Source organism: Chelon labrosus (assembly GCF_963514085.1).
Source record: "Chelon labrosus genome assembly, chromosome: 11".
NCBI classification, from domain to species: domain Eukaryota; kingdom Metazoa; phylum Chordata; class Actinopteri; order Mugiliformes; family Mugilidae; genus Chelon; species Chelon labrosus.
The window spans coordinates 30,317,320-30,341,092 of NC_140344.1; the positions used below are offsets into that span (position 1 = coordinate 30,317,320).

The 23,773-nt window shown below is 43.8% G+C and overlaps 1 protein-coding gene across 3 annotated transcripts; it reads left to right on the plus strand.

Moving 5' to 3' along the window:
* The first annotated feature begins 2,929 nt into the window (after positions 1-2,929).
* Positions 2,930-23,419, plus strand: LOC311495108 (sodium channel protein type 4 subunit alpha B-like). 3 transcript variants are annotated; one of them, XM_084554445.1, is made up of 31 exons: positions 2,930-3,219; positions 3,916-4,093; positions 4,201-4,338; positions 4,475-4,601; positions 4,984-5,065; positions 5,353-5,481; positions 5,846-5,931; positions 6,176-6,424; positions 6,884-6,947; positions 7,030-7,171; positions 7,329-7,547; positions 8,699-8,774; positions 8,877-9,106; positions 9,607-9,678; positions 9,784-9,867; positions 10,034-10,372; positions 12,225-12,390; positions 12,591-12,754; positions 13,313-13,397; positions 13,552-13,706; positions 15,937-16,110; positions 16,625-16,735; positions 16,903-17,187; positions 17,294-17,347; positions 18,570-18,704; positions 18,817-18,921; positions 19,323-19,593; positions 20,580-21,201; positions 21,381-21,525; positions 21,618-21,695; positions 22,667-23,419. In XM_084554445.1, exons 1-31 carry the CDS (start codon positions 3,131-3,133, stop codon positions 22,820-22,822), a joined length of 5,010 nt encoding a protein of 1,669 aa, XP_084410571.1. In that variant the 5' UTR covers positions 2,930-3,130; the 3' UTR covers positions 22,823-23,419. The 3 variants fall into 3 exon arrangements, with proteins under 3 accessions (XP_084410571.1, XP_084410573.1, XP_084410572.1); XM_084554447.1 differs by lacking the exons at positions 21,381-21,525; positions 21,618-21,695; positions 22,667-23,419 and having other exon boundaries at positions 19,323-19,604; positions 20,580-20,707; XM_084554446.1 differs by lacking the exons at positions 2,930-3,219; positions 3,916-4,093; positions 4,201-4,338; positions 4,475-4,601; positions 4,984-5,065 and having other exon boundaries at positions 5,396-5,481; positions 5,830-5,931.
* The last annotated feature ends 354 nt before the right edge of the window (positions 23,420-23,773 follow it).

Sequence of the window (23,773 nt, forward strand, 5' to 3'; positions counted from 1 at the left end):
ACCGATGAACACATGCTGTCCTTATGGTTTCACCTCTGTTTCCCTGAAGACGCTCCAGGTCCTGGATCAGAACCAGTTTCATAGCAGAGCGATAAGTGAACATCTGGCTTTAAAAACATCACTGAACTGTTTTTCAGTGATTTCCTGACAATGCTTCTCTGGGGAGGACGTTGCTGGACTGGTTACTGGACTGGATGCAGCTGCAGGGTTTCAGATTCTTTAGGACAGAGTCCGCTCTTTAGGACAAAGTCCTCTCTGTGGGACAGAATCCGCTCTTTAGGACAAAGTCCTCTCTTTAGGACAGAGTCCGCTCTTTAGGACAAAGTCCGCTCTTTAGGACAAAGTCCTCTCTGTGGGACAAAGTCCTTTCTTTAGGACAGAGTCCGCTCTTAAGGACAAAGTCCTCTCTGTGGGACAAAGTCCTTTCTTTAGGACAGAGTCCGCTCTTAAGGACAAAGTCCTCTCTTTAGGACAAAGTCCTCTCTGTGGGACAAAGTCCTTTCTTTAGGACAGAGTCCGCTCTTAAGGACAAAGTCCTCTCTGTGGGACAAAGTCCTTTCTTTAGGACAGAGTCCGCTCTTAAGGACAAAGTCCTCTCTTTAGGACAAAGTCCGCTCTGTGGGACAAAGTCCTTTCTTTAGGACAGAGTCCGCTCTTAAGGACAAAGTCCTCTCTGTGGGACAAAGTCCTCTCTGTAGGACAAAGTCCTCTCTTTAGGACAGATACACAACCATCTCTTTGTGCATGTATGTGTGTGTGTGTGCTATTGTGTGTAGTTGTTCTATTGTGGGACAGTCTGTTCTTTCTGTGTTTCCAGGAAATCAGGATGTGAGGTTCTCATTAGGAGATCAGCCAGAAAAAAGAATTTCTGTTCCTCTGAGAAAGAAACTGATGGGAGTCTGTGTGTTAGTGTGTGTTAGTGTGTTGGTGTGTTAGTGTGCATGTTAGTGTGTTAGTGTGTGTTAGTGTGTTGGTGTGTTAGTGTGCGTGTTAGTGTGTTAGTGTGTGTGTTACTTACACAGGAACTCTACTCCCTGCCACTGAGGACGTCCAGAAGAGGCGCTGTCTGTATCTGAAGGACTCCTCCCACCCGGCACATGGACTATTTTCCCTCCTGTCCTCAGGCAGACGTTTCAGAAGCCTCCAGACAAGGACCAGCAGACGGAGGAAGAGCTTCCTCCCCAGAGCTGTGACCTTATTAAACGCTGACCCCTGCCCCCCACTCCCCCCTGCTGACCCGTACGCACCAATTCACTCACACCCGTCAACTCCTCGTTCCCTCACTGACCAAAGACTTTTACACCATCACCACCAGCAAAACCTGTACCACTCTGTGCGTGATTTGAGGCTAGGACGGAGGTTCACCTCCCAGCAGGACAATGACCCCAAACACACTGCTAAAGCAACACTTGAGTGGTTTAAGGGGAAACATGTAAATGTGTTGGCAGGGGCGCCGCTAGGGATTTTGGGCCCCATGAAAAGAATCTTTACAGGGCCCCCCAACACAGCGGCGAAATTTTTTTATGCTATTTTACATACAATTATGCATTTTAATGGTATTTATTTTATCATTACCATTACCAATGAGGCCTCATTTTGACAGAGGGGAGATCAACTATTATTGAATAAGAACAGCTTGATAAATGTTTGACTGGATTGATTATTTAACTAATATAGCAGTAAAATGTAAAAATCCGGAGTTTTCTTGAGCTAACATGGTGAGAAAAGGGAGCTATCTTATAGACCACAGACAGGGACAAAGTTAATATTCCAGAACTTTCCACCACAACTAACAAACCCACCTTTTTTTTTTTTTTTTTTTTTGAAATACTGGGTGACATATTGTCGACCCTTCCACTCCTTCTCCTCTCTTAATTTCTTTTCTTTTCTTTTTTGGCTGCCTGATTTTTGAGGCATAGCCTACTGCCGTCTCCTCCTCCTTGACCGCTGGCGCTGTGGGACAAACCGCCGGTGCGCTACCTGCAGCTGATCCAGTCGGACTGAACCATTTTACATAAATAGAGGGGGGGGGGCCCTGCAGGCGTTGATGTTTCCAAAACAAATAAAGTTATTGTTACCAGGACATTGAAAATAAAACATTTGTGATTATATGTTAGTTAATAACTTAGTGTCATTATTTTTTCTGTATTATAATTTCATCATCATTAGGGGCCTCTCTGGGCCCCCCTCAATCATGGGCCCCTAGAATCCGTCTCCTTTACCCCCCCTTTTCGGCGCCCCAGTGTGTTGGAATGGCCTAGTCAAAGCCCAGACCTCAATCCAATAGAAAATCTGCGGTCAGACTTAAAGATTGCTGTTCACAAGCGCACACCATCCAACTTGAAGCAGCTGGAGCAGTTTTGCAAAGAGGAATGGGCAAAAATCCCAGTGGTAAGATGTGGCAAGCTCATAGAGACTTATCCAAAGCGACTTGGAGCTGTGATTGCCGCAAAAGGTGGCTCTACAAAGTATTGACTTTAGGGGGGTGAATAGTTATGCACATTGACTTTTTCTGTTATTTTGTCCTATTTGTTGTTTGCTTCACAATAAAAAAAAAAAAAAAAAAAAAAAACATCTTCAAAGTTGTGGGCATGTTCTGTAAATTAAATGATGCAAATCCTCAAACAATCCATGTTAATTCCAGGTTGTGAGGCAACAAAACACGAAAAATGCCAAGGGGGGTGAATACTTTTGCAAGGCACTGTAAGTTGGAATAAAGTTGACTAAAAAGTTGAAACACAGGGGTGGGTGATAACTTTAAACTTTATACTTTATAAACAGTCAAACCAGACTGGGTCAGAGGACAACAGAGGACAACAGGTGTATGACAGGACATCAGGAGGACATTATAAGGGTTAATGATGTCCATGAGTCCATCTGAAGGAGTTCACTGCTGAACGTGGAAAATACAACACCACTTGAATGCAGCATGTGGGAGTGTCCCCCTCCATTTATCTGTCGCTGCAGTTGAAGACTCAAGTAGAGAGACAGAGAGAACGGACAGAGACAGAGACAGAGACAGAGATACAAAGAAAAAAAACTAAGACAAAGACAAAGACAGAGACAGAGAAAACGGACAGAGACACAGACAGAGAGGACAGACAGAGACAGAGACAGAGAGACAGAGACAATGTCCTTTTTTAAATCATGGACAGAGATGAAGGAGAGAGGACATCTGCTGAGGAGAACCAATCAGCTGAGACTGAACTCTTCACAGCTGTGAGTCGGATTTAAAGTCAAAACAACAGAAAAAACTTTTAGTTTGATTTATTAATATTTATAACATCGGTTAAAATCACTTCTCGGTAAAAGACTAACCGTCAACAAGCTTTGAGATTTAATGATATTTTCATTACTTGTTGTGAGTCTCTGACATGTCTGGTTGTTTAAAACTCAATAGATGGTACTTCTCTAGAATGGCACAGTAGTTGTGGGTTTTAGTGGCACCAGCAGACGACCAGGTTGTAAAACAATACTGAATATGAGACAGGATGATGAAGTGGAGGTATTGTTTGTGGATTGTTTAAAACTGTGCAGGTTGAATTTTATAGTGTTGACTACTTTTTCAGATTAGAGTCCAATATGACCCAGAGGAACTGGAATTGGTACTGAATGTCATACAAACCATTTTTTGTGTGTTAAGCTTAAGGCCGGGGTCATTAAGTCAGTCGAGGACCTGGTTTAAAGCGTTTGTGAGTTTGGATGAGATGATGTCAAACCTGCTTACATTTGAACATTGAGATTGAGACATATATCTGGGAGGTCATTTATGTACAGTGAGAATAATAAGTGGTCCTTTAGAAAAACCAACGGCATCAGATGTGGTTCTGCATGGGGACGGGTCAGAATGAAGGATCGGTTCTGATTCCGATTAGACAGAAAGTCTCCAAATTCATCTGACCTCCACCTCAACAGGAGCCGGTTGCTAGGAGACAAGGAGGTTCGGGCGGCGCTGCAGGGCGTCTCGGTGGCTTCACTGCTGCCCCCTGTTGGTACGGAGGTCTTCAGATGTCTGACGCCGGCGTCGCTGCAGGAAACCCAACAACGTCATGAAACTGAGGAGAAAGAGCAAAGGAGGAAGAAAAGCAAAGGGGTAGCGATCACCGCATCATCATCATCATCATCATCATCACCAATAACAGATCAAAACAACAGGAAGGTCTGACTCACAATAACCTGGTGTTCCCATGTTCCACCCAGGCAACAGAGACGGACCCTCCCCAACCAGCCCCTCACCTGGAGGCTGGACGGCCCCTCCCCTTCATCTACGGGGAGCTGCCCCCCCAGCTGCAGTGCATCCCCCTGGAAGAGCTGGACCCTTTCTATCAATCACAGAGGGTGAGTCAGGTCCAATCATCTTTAGGGACGGTCAGCTGACCAAGCCTTGTAAGGACACAAATAAAAACAAACAAATGACCTTTGACCTTGGTCTGATCTTTGACCTTATTCTGATCTCTGACCTGTATCTCCACAGACATTCGTGGTGGTCAGAAAAGAACAGAAAGAAAACATCATCCACAGGTTTAACGCTGAGTCGTCGTGTTTCCTGTTGAGTCCGTTCAACCCTCTGAGGACGACCGCCATCAAGATCCTCCTTCACCCATATCCTTCATCTCATCGTCATCTGGTTGGGTCCACACAAACATGTTCAACCTCTCAGTCCACATGTGGAGGTGGTCTGGGACACATGTGACCTCCTTCCTTTGGTAGTGTGAACACACAATGAGTCCTGGGTCACATTAAAGACCACCTACTCAACAGGGCTGATCTGTGGAAGAGGAGTTTAACTCATTCATTCAACCACTAGTAGAAATGATCACATGAATCAGTGATGTCTGTTCATTAGTAATGAGAGCCTTTTAAAAGATTCTGGCCTTGGAGCTGAGAACCAAACTAAACTAGAAACTAATCTGAAATCTGAGATAATTTTAAACGAGTTCTCTTCAGGACCAATGTCATCCATAAGTTTCCTGAACAAACTCACTTTGTTCCAATTGTTCATCTTGTTGGCGATTCTGGTGAACTGTGTCTTCATCAGCGTTCAAGTGGGCATCAGACCTGTGGAGTGAGTTAACACACACACGCACACACACACACACACACACACACACACACACACACACACACACACACACACACACACACACACAACAGGAAGCGTCTCATCATGAATGGGTGTTATCTTAGGGACAAAGACTGTCTCTGTCTGTCCCTCTGGAACCCAATATGACCCGCCAGCACCCCCTGGTGGCTGTAGAGCCCATGACACTCTGTCTTTATGGTTTTTGTAAAGGGGTCTTTAATGAGTAATTAATAGAATTAAGTGTTTTAACGTCACCTGTGTTTGTACAGGTACATGTTCACAGCCATCTACTCGTCTGAAGCTCTGCTGAAGGTCGTGTCCAGAGGTTTCTGTGTCGGTCGCTTCACTTTCCTCAGAGACCCCTGGAACTGGCTGGACGTCCTGATCATCATCACGGCGTAATCACCAGCAACACTCGTTCATTCATTAACTCCACACATAACCACGTTAGTTAAAGGAGAGCAGCTCTAATGATCTAGTCTCTCTACAGCTGCCTGAATAGCTCTTAAAGAAAGAGTCGTAGCTCTCTTCATCAGTTGTGATGACAAGACAAATGAATGATTAGGGAGAACTGAAGACCTCCTTCAACATCTGGATAAATGAGTCAGGTTCAGCAGTAGAACATCTGTAGAACATCTGACTGTAAAGAACTAGATCACATGACTACAGACAGTTGATCCTCCATTTGATAAGAAAATATTACTGATCAGTTCTGATGATGATGATGATGATGATGATGATGACAGTGTCCCTGTGTTTCAGATGCTTGGCAGAGTTTGTAGATTTGGGGAAGTTTTCTGTTCTGATGACAATTCCTCGAGTGCTGAAGATCTTTGCCGTCGTCCCAGGTCAGAGACTCTAAGAATCTGTTCCAAAACTGGTTCTGGAGCTGGTTCTAGAGCAGGTTCTGGAATCGGGTCTAGATCTGGTTTTAGAGCTGGTTCTAGAGCTTGTTCTGGAGCAGGTTCAGGAGCAGGTTCTAGGGCAGCGGTAGCAATGATTAGGGTCAAACAGAGATTCTGTCAGAGATGAATCAGACATTAACACGCTTAGACCTTGAGGAGATGTATTAAAGTGTTGACCCCTCCCCAGGCCTGAAAAAGTCGGTGGAAGCTCTCGTCCAATCAGTGAGGAGACTCACTGAAGTCATCGTCCTGATGGTTTTCTGCCTCAGCATCTTGGCTGTGATTTGTCAACAACTGTTCATGGGAAACCTGCACCATAAATGTGTCGCCATAGCGCCTGCACTGGTGGATGTCAACTTCACCTCTGGTTACTATGGCAACAAAACAGAAACAGGAAGTGGTTCCTTTGACTTCCGCCAATACATCAACAGTCCAGGTAAAACCACCTGAACGGATTTACAGCCGGTTGTGGTCAACAGTCCATTGATGTGAACCAGGTCTAGGTCCAGGTCCAGGTCCAGCTCCATATATTGTGTGATTATAAAGATGTCGTACTTCATTCATTATGTTTGAAAGAATCATTCTCAAATTTAATTTAACAGCATCTTAAATTAGTCCGATAATAAACACCTGGAACTACTGTCCACCTGTCCACAGTCAGAGAGACATGCAGATCTGATCTGATTTAATTAATCTGATCAAGATCTGATCTGATCACTGACTGGACCTGGATCATCCATTTGATGTTGGATCAAAAAGGATGCACAGAGAACTGGTCCCTGGATGGAGACAGCAGAGGAGGACTGTCTCTCTGTCTCTGCAATTTGTCTTTGTTTGTCTCCATCCATCTCTGTCTCACTCTCTCTCTCTGTCTCTCTGTCTCCATCTCTGACAGGGAACCAGTACTTCCTGCCGGATCACAGTGATGCTCTGCTTTGTGGGAACACGTCTGATGCCGGGTTAGTTAACATCTGTTCATCTGTGACGTCCATTGACAGGAACGACAACAATAACAGCAATAACATGTGACGGTGTATTCAGGGTCTGTCCGGAAGGTTGGGTCTGTCTAAAGGCGGGGAGGAACCCCAACTATGGATACACCAGCTACGACTCATTTGGTTGGTCTCTGCTGGCGATGTTCAGACTCATGATGAACGATTTCAGGGAAAACCTGATGCGGCTGGTGAGTAACCAACGACAAATATTCTGGTCCCAGTAAACCATCCGAGTAAATACTCTGGTTCCAGTAAACTGGCCCAGTTAATACTCTGGTCCCAGTAAATAGTCTTTTTCTAGTAAACCTCCTCTGTGAATGGTTTGTCTCTGTCTATTACCTGCAGACGTTACGAGCAGCAGGTAAATCCTACCTGAGCGTCTTCGTGCTCGTCTTCTTCCCGTCCTGTTTCTTTGTGCTCAGCCTCTTCGTGGCGGTGGTTGCCATGGCGTTGGTGGAACAGGAAGAGGCTGCTGCTGCAGCTGCCAAAGACAACGAAGAAGAGTTCCACCGCATTGTGGATCTCCTGAAGAGGAGAGAGGAGGAGGAGGAGGAGGAAGAGGGGGTGAGGACAACATTCACTTGTACCAACATTATTTGATAAAACAGATTCTTCAGGGCATGCCAACACAGAACTCAGATTCTTAGTCACAGGTTCAGCTCCTCCCGCTTCAGAAAATCAGTCAAATCAGTCGACTGCAGGAATATCACCCCGGAAACAAACTAACCTCAGAAACAAACTAACCCCAGAATCAAACTAACCCAGAAACAAACTAACCCCAGAATCAAACTAATCACAGAAACAAACTAACCCCAGGAACAAACTAATCCAGAAACAAACTAACCCCAGAATCAAACTAACCCAGAAACAAACTAACCCCAGAATCAAACTAATCACAGAAACAAACTAACCCCAGGAACAAACTAATCCAGAAACAAACTAACCCCAGAATCAAACTAACCCAGAAACGAACTAACCCCAGAATCAAACTAATCACAGAAACAAACTAACCCCAGGAACAAACTAACCCCAGGAACAAACTAATCCCAGAAACAAACTAACCCCAGAATCAAACTAACCCAGAAACAAACTAACTCCAGAAACAAACTAACCCCAGGAACAAACTAATCCCAGAAACAAACTAACCCAGAAACAAACTAACCTCAGAAACAAACTAACCCCAGGAACAAACTAATCCCAGAAACAAACTAACCCCAACCAGCGTCCAGAGACAACCCTGTTTCAACATCTCTAGAGGTGAAATTGCCACAAACAAGCAATCAAGTCAAGGACACAGAGAACACTCCTCTCACTCTACATTCTCGTCTCATTCCAGTGTTTGAAGCTCTGGTTTACATTCACACAGTCAAAGCTACTCAAAACAGTCAAAACTACTGCCACCTGTTGGTAGGAAGGGGTATCTCCTCTCACTCAACCACTACAGGTTTAGCGTTGACCCTCAGCTCTTTGACCTGGTTTTCATGTGAATGGAAAGTCAAGCTGCAGATTCTCCTGAATAATCATGAAGCTGATGCTTGTTCTCACATGTTGAACATAAATCTGAATATTAGTCTTGGTGAAATGGTTTTGACCAAGTGAGTTGGATCTTTTCAGTGTTAATGGATCATCTTTAACTATGAGACCTACTGATCTGTTCAGAAATGAAACCCAGAAATGTGTGAATAATAATTCCTGCTTTTATGTTGGACCAACAGGCCTCCAGCAGGGTGGCGCCATCAGCTCCATGGGACTCACCACAGGAGAAGAGCCAAGACCCTGTTCCCATGGAAGGTTAATACTTCTCTCTGTGCCTGTCAATAAAATGAGAAAATGAATCCAGAGGAACATGAACATACAGATGTTTGTGATGGGACAGATGCTTATTTATTTCAGAGGGTGAGGACAACCACGGACGTCCATGCTGCACCTTCACCGACCTCCTCCTGAAGAAGATCTGTTGTAGTTGCTGTCAGGGGCTCAAACCGTGGCTCTACTCTCTGGTCATGAACCCATTCTTTGACCTGATGATCATCATCTGCCTCATCCTCAACTGCATCTTCATGTCCCTGGAGCATTATCCAGTGACACAGAAGTTTCACAGTCTGATGATCTTCGGTCATCTGGTCAGTGTCCAACAAACATCTGTCCACAGGAAAAGTCCAAAAGTCCTGTCCTGCTTCCAGTGAATAAATGATGGAGACAAAACATTGTCTCAGTCTGTTGTAGAGGACAGGTGGCACAGGACTTGTCCCTACCCCATAGCCTCCTGACCTCTGACCTCTGACCTCTGTCTTTCTCAGTCTCCTGACCTCCGTCCTCCTCACTCTCATGACCTCTGATGTCTGCCCTCCTCTGTCTCCTGATCTCTGTCATCTGTCCTCCTCAGTCTCCTGACCTCTGTCCTCTTCAGTCTCCTGACCTCTGACCTCTGTCTTTCTCAGTCTCCTGACTTCTGTCTTTCTCCGTCTCCTGACCTCTGTCCTCCTCAGTCTCCTGACCTCTGTCCTCCTCAGTCATCAGTCCTCTGTTCTTTTCAGTCTCCTGACCTCTGAACTCTGTCCTTCTCAGTCATCAGTCCTCTGTCCTCCTAAGTCTCCTGCCCTCTGACCTCTGTCCTCTGCAGGTCTTCACAGGGATCTTCACGGCTGAGATGTTTCTCAAACTTGTGGCGTTGGGTCCGTACGACTACTTCCAGGTCAGACGTCTCATCGGCTGTACGAGATTATTCAAATGATTGGAAACTTGTGTTATTAAATGATTGACACTTGTTCCCATGGAAACGTGATTATTGTAATTCCAGGTGAGCTGGAACGTCTTCGACTTCCTTCTGGTTGTCCTCAGTTTGTTGGAGCTAGTTCTGGACATACGGGGGCTGAGTGTGCTGGTCAGTTCATCATCTTCTTCGTCATCTTCATCACCTTCATTCCAAATTTCCCTGTGTCCTTTTTCCTCCTCTGTCTCCTTTGTCCTTTCCTTTCTCCCACTGTCCTTCCCTGTCTCCCCATGCCCTTACTTCCCTCACTGTGTCCTCCCCTGTCTCCTGTGTCCAGCTGAGGACCCTGAGGCTGTCCCGGTGGTGGCCGACCCTCCACATGTTGTTGAAGATGGTCTGGACATCAGTGGGGAGCCTGACCCTGGTTCTGGTCGTCCTGGTCTTCCTTTTCAGTGTGGTTGGCCACCACATCTTCCAGAAGGACTTCATGGACACCAACGCAGCCGACTGTGAACTTCCTCGCTGGCACATGAACGACTTGTTCCACAGCTTCCTCGTGGTCTTCAGGGTCCTGTGTGGAGAGTGGGTGGAGACCATGTGGGACTGCATGGAGGTCTCTGGTCAAGGCACATGTTTGATGTTCTACATGGTGGTTGTGGTCCTTGGTAACCTGCTGGTGAGTCTTAGTGGTTTCATCCATCCTGGTTGATGTTTTGATATGGTTATGACACCAGATTAACGGGATTTAAGAGGACGCTGTAAACAGACTGTTTCTGCCACACCACATCCTCCATCCTGCCCCACTACATCCTCCATCCTGCCCCACTACATCCTCCGTCCTGCCCCACTACATCCTCCGTCCTACCCGACTACATCCTCCGTCCTAACCCACTACATCCTCCATCCTGCCCCACTACATCCTCCATCCTACCCCACTACATCCTCCATCCTACCCCACTACATCATCCGTCCTACCCAACTACATCCTCCATCCTAACCCACTACATCCTCCGTCCTAACCCACTACATCCTCCATCCTAACCCACTACATCCTCCGTCCTACCCCACTACATCCTCCGTCCTAACCCACTACATCCTCCATCCTGCCTTACTACATCCACAAGCCTGCCCTACTACATCCACTATCCTACCCCACTACATCCTCCATCCTACCCCACTACATCCTCCGTCCTACCCCACTACATCCACTACCCTGCCCCACTACATCCTCCATCCTACCCCACTACATCCTCCATCCTAACCCACTACATCCTCCGTCCTACCCCACTACATCCACTACCCTGCCCCACTACATCCTCCGTCCTAACCCACTACATCCTCCGTCCTAACCCACTACATCCTCCATCCTACCCCACTACATCCACTACCCTGCCCCACTACATCCTCCATCCTACCCCACTAAATCCACTACCTTGCCCCACTACATCCTCCGTCCTACCCCACTACATCTACGACCCTACCCCACTACATCCTCCGTCCTACCCCACTACATCTATGACCCTACCCCACTACATCCTCCATCCTACCCCACTACATCCTCCGTCCTACCCCACTACATCTATGACCCTACCCCACTACATCCTCCATCCTACCCCACTACATCTATGACCCTACCCCACTACATCCTCCATCCTACCCCACTACATCCTCCGTCCTACCCCACTACATCTACGACCCTACCCCACTACATCCATTACCCTACCCCACTACATCCTCCGTCCTACCCGACTACATCCTCCGTCCTACCCCACTACATCTACGACCCTACCCCACTACATCTATGACCCTACCCCACTACATCCTCCGTCCTACCCCACTACATCTATGACCCTACCCCACTACATCCTCCATCCTACCCCACTACATCTATGACCCTACCCCACTACATCCTCCATCCTACCCCACTACATCCTCCGTCCTACCCCACTACATCTACGACCCTACCCCACTACATCCTCCATCCTACCCCACTACATCTACGACCCTACCCCACTACATCCTCCATCCTACCCCACTACATCCTCCGTCCTACCCCACTACATCCTCCATCCTGCCCCACTACATCCACAACCCTGCCCTACTACATCCACCACCTTGCCCCACCACATCCACCACCCTGCCTCAGCACATCCACTACCCTGCCCCACTAACCCTAACCCTAACCACCCTGCCCCACTAGATTTCTCTGTTGTTCATTTTGTGATTTCTTGCTGAACTTCCATTAATATTGAGTTGCTGCTGATTGGAAGCTGAAAAGTGTAACTGCTGGAGTAGAGAACAGAATGTTTCAAACGATTGAATGTGTTCCTGATCTAGTTTTGGTACTGAATATGTTCCTGGTCTAGTTTTCATCCTGAATGTGTCCCTAGTCTGTTCCTGGTCTAGTTTTTGTTATGAATATGTTCCTAGTCTAGTTTTGGTACTGAATGTGTTCCTAGTCTAGTTTTGGTACTGAATGTGTTCCTGGTCTAGTTTTCGTCCTGAATGTGTTCGTGATCTCTTGTCAGGTCCTGAATGTGTTCCTAAATTTGTTGTTGAGCTCAGTCAGTAATGATAAACTGTCAGCTCTAAAAAGAACAAACAACCTCCAGACCAGCCTAAACCAGCCCTGGAACCTAGGACGTACTCTGACGTTGCTGGGAAAGAGGGACCAAGTTGACCCCAGTCCCAGAGGTTATTTTTCTGTCATTTATATTTCAAGTTCTATCTGGCTGCTTTAGTTGTTTTTTTTTTTGTTTTTTTTTGTTTTTTGTGTTGTTTCATGTGTTTTCTAGTAATTTATTTAATTAATCCCTAATTTCCCCACGGGGATGAATAAAGTCTTATCTTATCTTATCTTATCTTATCTTAATTGTGTATTTTATTGTTAACAGCTGACATTAAGAAGGACAGCAGTAAAGACTACCTGGCATTGACCCTTGTGACCTCAGACCTGGTGATCCTTGATGATAACCATGACAACCACAGCAGTGACCCTGACACTGAGGCTGAGATCAAATTCAAAGTGCCTGAAAGTGAAGAAAAGAAAAAGCATCAGGTAGGACATATTCACCTGTTTCATTGAGTACATCAATCATTTTATTTATTTATATGTACGCTTTTTTTGTTTACACACCTTTTTTATTTTGACGTTGGCCTGAATGTAGTTTGTAGTAGTAGTAGTAGTAGTAGTACTGTAGTGGTAGTAGTAGTATTAGTAGTATTAGTAGTAGTAGTAGTAGTAGTAGTGTAGTTGTAGTAGCTGCAGTAGTAGCTGTAGTAGTAGTAGTAGTAGTGTAGTTGTAGTAGCTGTAGTAGTAGTAGTAGTAGTAGTAGTGTAAGGCAAGGCAAGGCAAGGCATTTTTATTTATATAGCGCATTTCATACCAAGAGGCAACTCAATGTGTACTGTAGTAGTACTGTCGTAGTAGTAGTAATAGTGTAGTTGTAGTAGCTGTAGGAGTAGTAGTAGTAGTACTGTAGTAGTAGTAGTAGTAGCAGTAGTAGCAGTGTAGTTGTAGTAGCTGTAGTAGCTGTAGTAGTAGTAGTAGTAGTAGTAGTAGTACCTGTAGTGGTGGTTTCAGGAAGGAACTGACGATAGACTCTGTTTGTTCAGTCACTGGAGGAAGAAGAAGAAGTAGGAGGAGGAAGAGGAGGAGGAGGTCAGAGAGGAAACACTCCTGAAGACTGCTGCTGTCATAGTAACTATACACTAAACTACACCCCCCCCACACACACAGAAGTAGAGGAGCCAATCATTGATAGTGACAGTTCTGATGAGCCTGAGCATGTGTGTGTGTGTGTGTGTGTGTGTGTGTGTGTGTGTGTGTGTGTGTCTGTGTGTGTGTGTTTTAGGGTGCTACTGCTGTTGTCCTTTCCAGGACATAGACATGTCCCAGGGTCCAGGGAGGGTCTGGTCTATGTTCCGGAGATCCCTTCTCTACATCGTACAACACAGATACTTTGAGGCCTTCATCATCTTCATCATCGTGCTCAGCTGTGCAGCTCTGGTAAACACATTATTATTATTATTATTATTATTATTATTTATTTATTTATTTATTTTTAGGGGTCCATGCAACGAATTGCAGCATCCCTATTGATTTTATTTTTTCCGTTTCCCTAAAATTGTCTGCCCAGGACAAACTGCAAGGGCGAAAGGCATCAAACCTGGTAACTTGGTAGAAGTCCTAGCATGTCACTTTGCCAAGGTGTCAATACACATGCCTACAGCTAGGTGGCGCTATAATAAGCCAATTTACGTTTTGGATCATATAGGTAACACAGACACATTTCATATGACTTTAAGACCTATAACTTTTGAAGTATTCACCCAATCCTTATGAAACTTAGCAACCGGCAATGTAATATGCTTGCGTACAATCATGCCAAGTTTTGTGAAATTCAGGCAGTAGAGGGCGCTACAACGACTATATGTTTAGATCTCACAAACCACCAGTCAGCCAAAGGGTTCCTCTGCGGACACTTTGCCTCCTTTCAGGCCTTGTCCGATCCGCTTATGCCTCTGCGACCCGCTCGGGGACGACTTCGCCACGGCATGGACCCCTTTATGATCACTTGCAATCATCTAGTTATTATTATTATTATTATTAGATACATGCCAAGTTTGGTGAGAATTGGATGAATGGGCTAGGAGGAGTTGATTTTGCTTTGAGGTGCAATTTTTTCAAAATGGCAGAAAACCAAGTCTGCTGCTGAAGTGGCAGACATCTTCAACGTATCCAAACATCAAGTGGAGAAGAAAAGAACAAGATTTGAAGACATTTGAAGTTCATGACAGGCCCAGGTCAGGCAGACCCCGTAAGGCAACTGTTTGAGAGGACCGTTTGTTGCTTCGACAGTCCAGGGCCAGCCCTTTTTCAGCCGCAGCATAGCTACATGAGAACTGGTCACCAAAAACCCCTGTATCTACAAGAACAGTTTGTCAAATTCTCTCATGCAGTGGCCTCCATGGCCGAATTAGTGCTCACAGACCAGCATTTAACAGAAGGAAATAACTACAAAATCGTCTTGCATTTGCCAAGGCACACAGCTTGCAGAAAGGATGAATCATCTAATACTCTGGAAGACATGTTGGAACCTGCATGGACCCAAGATTTACCCAGAAATCAGTCAAGTTTGGTGGAGGAAAAATCATGGTTTGGGATTACATCCAGTATTTGTGCGAGAGATCTGAAGAATGGATGGCAACATCAACAGCCTGAAGTATCAAGAAATTCTTGCTGCCCATTACAGTCCAAACCACAAGAGAGGGTACATTTTTCAGCAGGATGGCGCTCCTCCTCATACTTCAGCCTCCACATCAAAGTTCCTGAAAGTGAAGAAGGTCAAGGTGCTCCAGGATTGGCAAACCCAGTCACCAGACGTGAACATTATTGAGCATTTCTGGTGTAAGATGAAGGGGGAGGCTTTGAAGATGAGAATCTTGATGAATTCCTGATGAAGTCCTGCAAGACTGCTTTGTTTGCCATTCCAGATGACTTCATCCACAAGTTATTTGAGTCATTGCCAAAACGCATGGATGAAGTCCTCCAAGCTAATGGGAGACATACACGATATTAATTCTTTCACCCAAGGCACCATGTTGTGTTCATGTTATGTTCTGATGTTATTGTAGCATGTTTGTGTATTCAAAATAATGTATAATTTTTAACGTTCGTTATTTGTGTATGCGATAAGACTTTTGTTCACGCAAAATCTGACTATTCTGTCCTAATTGATGATAAAAATGAATGAATGATAAGGCTTTATTTTGTTATACTAAGCATAATCTAGAGACCTTTGCCTTTCATATAAACCATTTCTGATTCCAATTGCTCAACTACAAGTTATTATTTGTTGGCTTTCGTCTGGGACTGTAGATACCTACTCCCTAGTCCACCTGCACTCTATAGACAAAATTGCACTATTGTTAGTTTTATTATTATTATTTTTTCACTGGTTCATGATGCTGCTATGCCATACCAGTTTAATTCACCACTGTTACTAATTACATTCATGTGTGCGCTACTGTGTGATTTTATTTGTATATATTAAACATTTTCTTGTGTGTTGCTGCTATAGCCTTTAGTTTTATTGCTGCTGAACCAGAGAGCTGCTAAACTGTATTTTGTTCTTTGAATGACAATGACAATAAAACTTCTATTCTATCGTATTCTAACTGAATAGCTGCACCACTACAGACAGAGTGGGTAATAAGATAAGTGTGTTTGTGAATAGGTGTATGAAGACGTCCACTTGGAGCAGCGTTCAGTCTTACAGATGGTTCTGGACAAAGCGGACCAGGTGTTCACCATCCTTTTCCTGGTTGAGATGCTCCTCAAATGGATCGCTTTGGGATTCAAGAGATACTTCACCAGCGTCTGGTGCTGGCTGGATTTCCTTGTCCTAGATGTAAGAACATGATCGATGACACAGATTGGAGTTAAATCATTGTAACAGGAGGCAGCCTTCTGAAAGTAACCATGGCAGCAGGAGTGAAGGAACAGTTTCCAGCTGTTTCCAGTGCGTATGCTAAGCTAGGCTAACAAGCTTCATTTTCAGCATACAGCAGCATCAATCTGAACGTCTGACTCAACAAGAGGATTCACCCAAATGTTGATGAATCTTCTTTAAACCTAATAAATGCACTCTTTATAACATGAACCCTAAAGTCCACTTTGTCTAGTGGATCTGGGTTAATCTAGAACCTGTCTGCTCCTCTAACCTGGTTACATAGAAAGTGAAGTGAAAACACACATTTAAGTTCAAAGACAACAGAGTTGATTGACTCTGACTTATTTTACTTTCGATGAATAAACCAACACTGGTTAACTTCTGAATCTGTGCTGGTTTCTACACATGGAGAGCCAACCTTCTTTGCTCACCTGTACTATGATGCTATCAACAGGTGTGTTTTGTCTTCCAGGCGTCTCTAGTCCCTGTGGTCCTTGGCATGTTGGGATACTCCAGCCTTCCTCTGAGATCTCTGAGAGCTCTGAGGACACTGAGAGCTCTGTCTCGCTTCCAGGGCCTGAAGGTGAGACAGATGTTATTGTAGTTCACAATGATATTGTGTTGTTTAGGACCTTCCCAGTCTCAGGTGTTTTAGGGCTCTCAGTTATTTGTGACCAATAACAGAGGTCCATAGTTTATTTCCATCCAGTTAATAACTTGGATCCAATCACTTCCCGTCTGTCTGTGCAGGTGGTGCTGAGGTCGCTAAGGTTAACCCTCCCATCCTTGGTTGATGTGCTGCTGGTGCATCTGGTCGTCTGGATGATCTTCTCTGTCCTGGGCGTCAATCTGTTGGCAGGAAAGTTTTCATACTGTTTCAATGACACTTCAAATAAGCTGATCCATTCTGACCTGGTCAACAACAAGTCCAGCTGTTTCTCACTAATCGAGCAAAACTTCACAGAAATCCGCTGGAAAACCGCCAACTTTAACTTTGACAATGTGCTAGCGAGTTACCTGACCCTGCTGCTCATGGTTAGTACAAATAGTCTGTAGACACCACCCAGCCAATCACATCTCAGTATTTATGCTACATAAAAATAACACTCAGACAGATTCTGATTTGAGTGACTCTCTGCAGGCAGCATCTGCAGGCTGGAAGGACATCATGTACCAAGCTGTGGACTCCAGAGTGGTCAGTGCACCCACTGCTACTGGTTCTGGTTCTGGTTCTAGTACTGGTACTGGTACTGATTCTGATTCTGATACTTAAGCTACTAATTCTGGATCTGGTATTGGTACTGGTACTGGTACTGGTACTTGTACTGATTTTGATACTTAGGCTACTAATTCTGGATCTGGCACTGGTACTGGTTCTTGGTCTGATTCTGATTCTGATTCTGATATTTATGCTACTAATTCTGGATCTGGTACTGGTACTGGTACTGGTTCTGGTTCTGGTACTGATTCTGATTCTGATTCTGATACATATGCTACTAATTCTGGATCTGGTACTGGTTCTGGTACTGGTTCTGGTTCTGGTACTGATTCTGATTCTGATTCTGATACATATGCTACTAATTCTGGATCTGGTACTGGTTCTGGTTCTGGTTCTGGTACTGGCACTGGCACTGGTTCTGATTCTGATTTGTCGTGGCAACTGAAAATCAGTCGCTTGTCTAGTGCAGATGAGAGTTGGTCAAAACACCACGTTATGACACAGTATTTATTTTCTAGAAAACCTTTATTGCTTGCAAGCGAGAGCCACTCATCAGCGACAGATGATGACTGAAGAGAGGCAGTCTCTCCTCAGCTTTTATACTATCCTAAACAATGTTCATATCTGTAGTCACATCATAAGATTACATATGACTTGACACAACTCATTGTACTAACATCTCATGACACACATAACACTTCTCCTTCACTTTAACCATCATTGTATGATATACAGTGACCTTTTTCCAGAACACATATACACGGAAGAGGTACCTCAATTTCCCCTTCAGGATGAACTCCTTAAAGTTAGTTCCTTATGTTAATTCACACAACATATTACACAATGGAGCATACATACAACAACATATCCATTCATACCTTGCAACCACATGATTATCATAAGGCAGAGCTTCTGACCATACCACAAGCTTCCACCTTACATACTGTGGCATCCACAAATGTTAGGTTTCATATATAATATTAAAATAATAAGGGACAATTTAAGAATTTCCCTCACAGATTCTGATACTTATACTACTAATTCTGGATCTGGTACTGGTTCTGGTTTTGGTTTTGGTTCTGGTTCTGGTTCTGGTACTGGTACTGGTTCTGGTTATGGTACTGGTCCTGGCCCAAGTCCTGGTACTGAAGCTGGTGTGTGTGTGTGTGTGTGTGTGTGTGTGTGTGTGTGTGTGTAGGTGGAGGATCAGCCGATGTATGAGGCCAGCCTGTACATATTCCTGTACTTTATTGGTTTCATCATCATCACCTTCTTCATCTTCAACCTCTTTATCAGAGTCTTCATCGACACGCTGCACCAGCACAGAGACGAGATAAGTCTTATCAATGGTCACCATGACAGTTTGAAGTTCAGAAGCTCCACAGTTGATGCTGAATGTGTTCATTATCTTGTTAGTTAACATTTCTCTCCACTCTGATCTTTACTTTGGAGGGAAACATGTTTTCATGACGGAGGATCAGCAGAAATACTGGAGCGCTGTGAAGAAACGCTTCTCTCAGGAACCAAAGCCAATTGGTTCACGACCTCAGGTGGGTTCATACCAGAATCCAGGCTCCTCCAGGTTCCTGCAGGTTCTTCACACTTTACCTGGATATCAACATGTGCTCTGTCTGTCTGGTGGTCTCAACACTCTTCAAACATATTTTCACTGAAATCAACAATAAACTTTCCATGACAATGTCTCATGGCTCAGCAGAGTCAAAATCTTCAGATCACATCCCTCATAATGATGGAGGAGGTGTTGGAATTTAAGTGAATGAAATTCATGGACAGGACGTCCTGACCTTTGAGATCTCCTTTAAGTAGCAGGCCTATGAAGACTTCCTGACAGTAATCAATTAACAGATACCTTTAATAAATATGAATAAGTTTTAAATCTTGATGTCCTTCATCATCCCGCTGTAACACTATGTTTCCTCTCTGTCTCCAGAATCAATGTCAGGCTTGTCTCTTTGACCTCGTCACTTCTCCGTCCTATGAGATCTTCATGGTGGTGGTGATCTGCCTCAATGTTTTAGCTATGATGTTTGAAACAGATGATCAGAGCATGGAGAAAGAAGAAATCTTGTACTGGATCTTGTTCATATTTGCCATCATCTTCCTCATTGAGTTCTTCCTGAAGGTCATAGCTCTCAGAAAGCTCTACTTCCAGAGCAGCTTGAACGTCCTCGACTTTGTGATCATCATCATATACTCTGCAGGTTAGTCACAGGTTAGTCTGACTGTGTGGCCTGTGTGTTGTACTGATGTACCGACAACTATCTGCGGAACACTATGATACTAAAGAAAATTAAAGACCAGGAAAATGATCAGACAGAAAAAAAATGTACTCTAAGTCCAGTTTGTCCGTGAGCTGTGAGTCACTGCTTCAGACTGCAATAAACAGTTTGCTGTCATTATTTTAGCTCTGCTGGTTAAGACCAATGATCATACATGTTGTTATACAAGTGTCCCATTTCTGAATTCTTCTGTTGCACCCTTTGTAGAAACATCTTCATCCATCAACAGTCCAAACTGTGTGAAGAGGTCTCACTCCTCCCCTGTTTTCATATTATCAACCTATAGTTACATTAATATATCTAAACATACAGAATCATATCATCACCCCAAGGAGAACAGCTATGGCCATGAGGTCTCTGTTGGTCTCTGTCGTTTTTGTAGGTCTTTGTAGTCTATGTAAACTCTGTAAATCTCTATAGTCTCTGTAGTTTTCTGTAGGTTCACGTAGTCTGAGGTCTCTGTAGTCTCTATAGGTTTTTGTAGGTCCCTGTAGTCTATGTTCTGTGTAGGTCTTTGTAATCTCTGTAGTCTCCGTATGTCTCTGTAGACTCTGTAGGTCTCAGTAGGTCTCTGTACATCTCTTTAGTCTCTGTAGGTCTCTGTAGGTCTATGTTTTGTGTAGGTCTTTGTAATCTCTGTAGTCTCTGTACATCTCAGTAGAATCTGTAGGTCTCAGTAGGTCTCTGTACGTCTCTTTAATCTCTGTAGGTCTCTGTAGTCTATGTTCTGTGTAGGTCTTTATAATCTCTGTAGTCTCTGTACGTCTCTGTAGGTCTCTTTAGTCCCTGTAAGTCTCTGTAGTCTATGTTCTCTGGAGGTGTCTGAAGGTCTCTGTAGTTTCTGTAGTCTATGTCTAGGTCTCCTCATCAACTCCTTCTAAACCACCACCTCCATTTGTCTCTGGCAGGTTTATTCTTTGCAGATGTCATTGCAAAGTATTTCATCCACCCCAACTTTTTCTATACTCTCCGATTGGCTCGTATCACTCGAATCCTTCACCTCGTGCCCTTTGGCCGAAGGATTCGGACGCTGCTGCTGGGCTTCATGATGTCACTTCCTGCCCTCTTCAACATCGGCCTCCTCCTCTTCCTCATCGCGTTCACCTTCTCCAGCATGGGCATGTTTCACTTTGCGTTCGTAGAGAAGGAAAAGCTGATCGACGACATGTTTAACTTTGAGACGTTTGGTAACAGCATGATGAGTCTGATCATGGTCACCACGTCATCACAGTGGGATGGTCTCCTGAGTCCCATCATGAACCAGCCTCCAGACTGTGACCCAGTCATGAAGGATGAAGGACTGAACGCCACTGGGAGCTGTGCCAACCGGATGGCGGGCATCATCTACTTCTCCTCCTACATACTCCTGTTCTTCCTGCTGGTGGTTCACCTGTTCATAGCCGTCATCCTGGAGACCTTTAACACCAGAGAACCCGACGACTCTGAGTCACTGAGCAATGACCACCTGGAGATGTTTTATAAAACCTGGAGAAAGTTTGACTCCAACGCCTCACAGGTCATCCCATACAGGTGAGTACTAAATACAGGTCAGGTTATTCCTAATCGGTGTCATTACTGAGGGTCCTCAGCCATGGGGCCTGGTTTAGGGGGAACCACAGTGACAGACTGGAGTTTATATTTTATAAAGGTGAGCTGCTCTCCAATAGTCTTCAATGGTCTCTAATGAATTCTACTACTGTGTTCCACAGTCGGCTTTCAGATTTCTGTGATGAGCTGAAGGATCCTCTTAGAATTCCCAAACCAAACTCCATCAAACTGATCCACATGGATCTGCCTCTGCTTCCTGGAGACCAGGTCTACTGTATGGACGTCCTACAAGGCCTCACCACTCAGGTATCATTATCATTATCACCATCATATTATTATTATTTTTATTATTATTATTATTATTATTATTATTATTATTATTATTATTATGTCTGCAGGTGTTTTGTAAAGCAGGAGAGATGGATATTCTCAAAGCCAGACTTGAGGAAAAGTTCATGGTCAAAAATGCATCCAAGGTATTCTATTCTATTCTATTCTATTCTAGTCTAATACTCTAAACATATATCTTTGCTAGACATACCGTACATTGTCATTGTGTTGTAACAACAACAAATCTACAGAGGGTATGACCAGTCTTGTTCTATTCCATTATTCTCAATCTACTGCGTTGTTGTTGTCTGTTTTGCTTTTGGAAAAATGTACAAATTGAAAGGAGCATCTGTCGGCAAAATTAGAACGAAACAAAAGTATTCAAACACAATTCATATTGGAGATCATGATCATGTTCATCACAAGCATATATATACACCAGAGCCAGGGCCAGTCAGTGCAGGTACAGTGTAAGACTCTATTCAGCTTTGTTTGATGAGTGAAAGAGTCGCAGAACGTCTGTCACATAAAATCAAAAACATTGTGTCAATCGACTACAAAAAAACTACAAGATACATTCATTAAAACCTGACAATGTCCAGTTTTTCCCAGAAAACAACACAGCTTTTGTGTTTTGGGTGTGTCTCACGAGTCAAAGCCTCCTGTGCTACAATTCTTAGCTGGGAACTATATAAATGGAGGAAACTCCTTTAGCCCAAAATAAAACGTAGAGAAAAATATGTTCATACACTGAGCTCAGAAGTCAAAGCTGTGAACTCCTGGTTAGTTTTATCTGTTTAGGGATCAGCTGATGTAGAAAATGATTAATGATTAATTTCATCTTAAACCAATATGTCTCTGAGGTTTCATTCACTGAACAATGTTTGATTCATTTTAATATTTTATGTAATAATCAGAATAATTTGATCCGTCACTGTCTCTTAGCTGGTACTGTGCCCTGCGTTTTGACTTTCAGGCTGCATCAGCTATCATTCATGTACAATACAGAATCAGCTGTCCCACGGTCTGGATAATGGACACGTTTAACATGTCTAACAGAATAAAAACTGAGAAAGAGTACTACTTTAAACTTATAACTTGAACCTCTTTCTTGCAGGTGTTGTACGGACAAATCAACAGCACCCTCCGGAGGAAACAGGAAGAGGTGGCAGCAGTGGTGATCCAGAGAGCGTACAGGAAACACCTCCAACAGGAGAGAACGCCTGTCCTGCCAGAGTACGGAGACAGTGTCTCAGGTGAAGCTTCGCAGTGAGTTTCTTCACCTGAAGCAGCTTCTCCTCATCTGCGCCACGAAACGCCTTCAGTGACGTTGACACTTTTTTAAAAACAAAGTGGATTCTCCTCCTCTTCATCTGATTCTGTCCAAGATGAAAGGTGATGACAGTTCAGCTACTGTTCAGATACTAACCCAGAGATCATTAGCAGCTCTTATTATCATATAGTGACAGAGTATAATTAGTTAATCTAAGCTGTCGTCACTAATCGAACATTAAACTAAACTAATGTCATGAACATCTGAAACTCATGATAAACAACAGCTGATTGCTTCAGTCAGAACACTGACAGACTCATGTTAGGAAGGAATGAAACCTGAGTCTTTTAGCTTTAGATACTTTTCTATTTTCCCAGTAAGCACTAACATGTCCTAACTAACCCAGTCCCTAATAAACTGTGTCTCTGACTCCCTTTATAACCAGCCAGCATGGAACCATCGTGGCTCATTTAAACATGTTTAACAAGTCAAACCTAGAAAATGTACAATTTCTACTTTACTATGTTTTTTATTTTTTTTCATTTTATATATTATTTGTAAACATGAATCCAAATAATAATAAACATGAATATGAAATGGTTTGAGTGTGAATCAGTGGAAGCAGCCTCCTCTAGTCTGAGGCTCTGGAGGATGAACTGATCACAGATCAATGTTCATGATCCTGAAGACAAACATAAAACTGAAATATTATTTATTACTTTAGTGATTAGTCATTTAAAGGAAATATTGAGTAGGCACCTCATTACACATATTACAAGATAAATGAAATACAGACCTATTGTACACTATAACTGGTTTTCTAAAGATCCACTTAGATTTTCTTAAGGAGCTCTCAGAGAGTAAAAAGACTAAAATGACTTCAGTCATGGACATGTCCTCCTCTATGAACACTGCTACACACCAATCTTTCTGTGCATAGCAGTGAATTCC

Bases quoted from the DNA above. Each gene is read 5' to 3' on its own strand.
- LOC311495108 (XM_084554445.1), top strand. From the start codon at position 3,131: ATGTCCTTTTTTAAATCATGGACAGAGATGAAGGAGAGAGGACATCTG. The intron at 4,602-4,983 runs CATATCCTTCAT...TGAACAAACTCA, and splicing joins CATCAAGATCCTCCTTCACC to CTTTGTTCCAATTGTTCATC. The intron at 18,705-18,816 runs ATAAGTCTTATC...TCTGATCTTTAC, and splicing joins TGCACCAGCACAGAGACGAG to TTTGGAGGGAAACATGTTTT.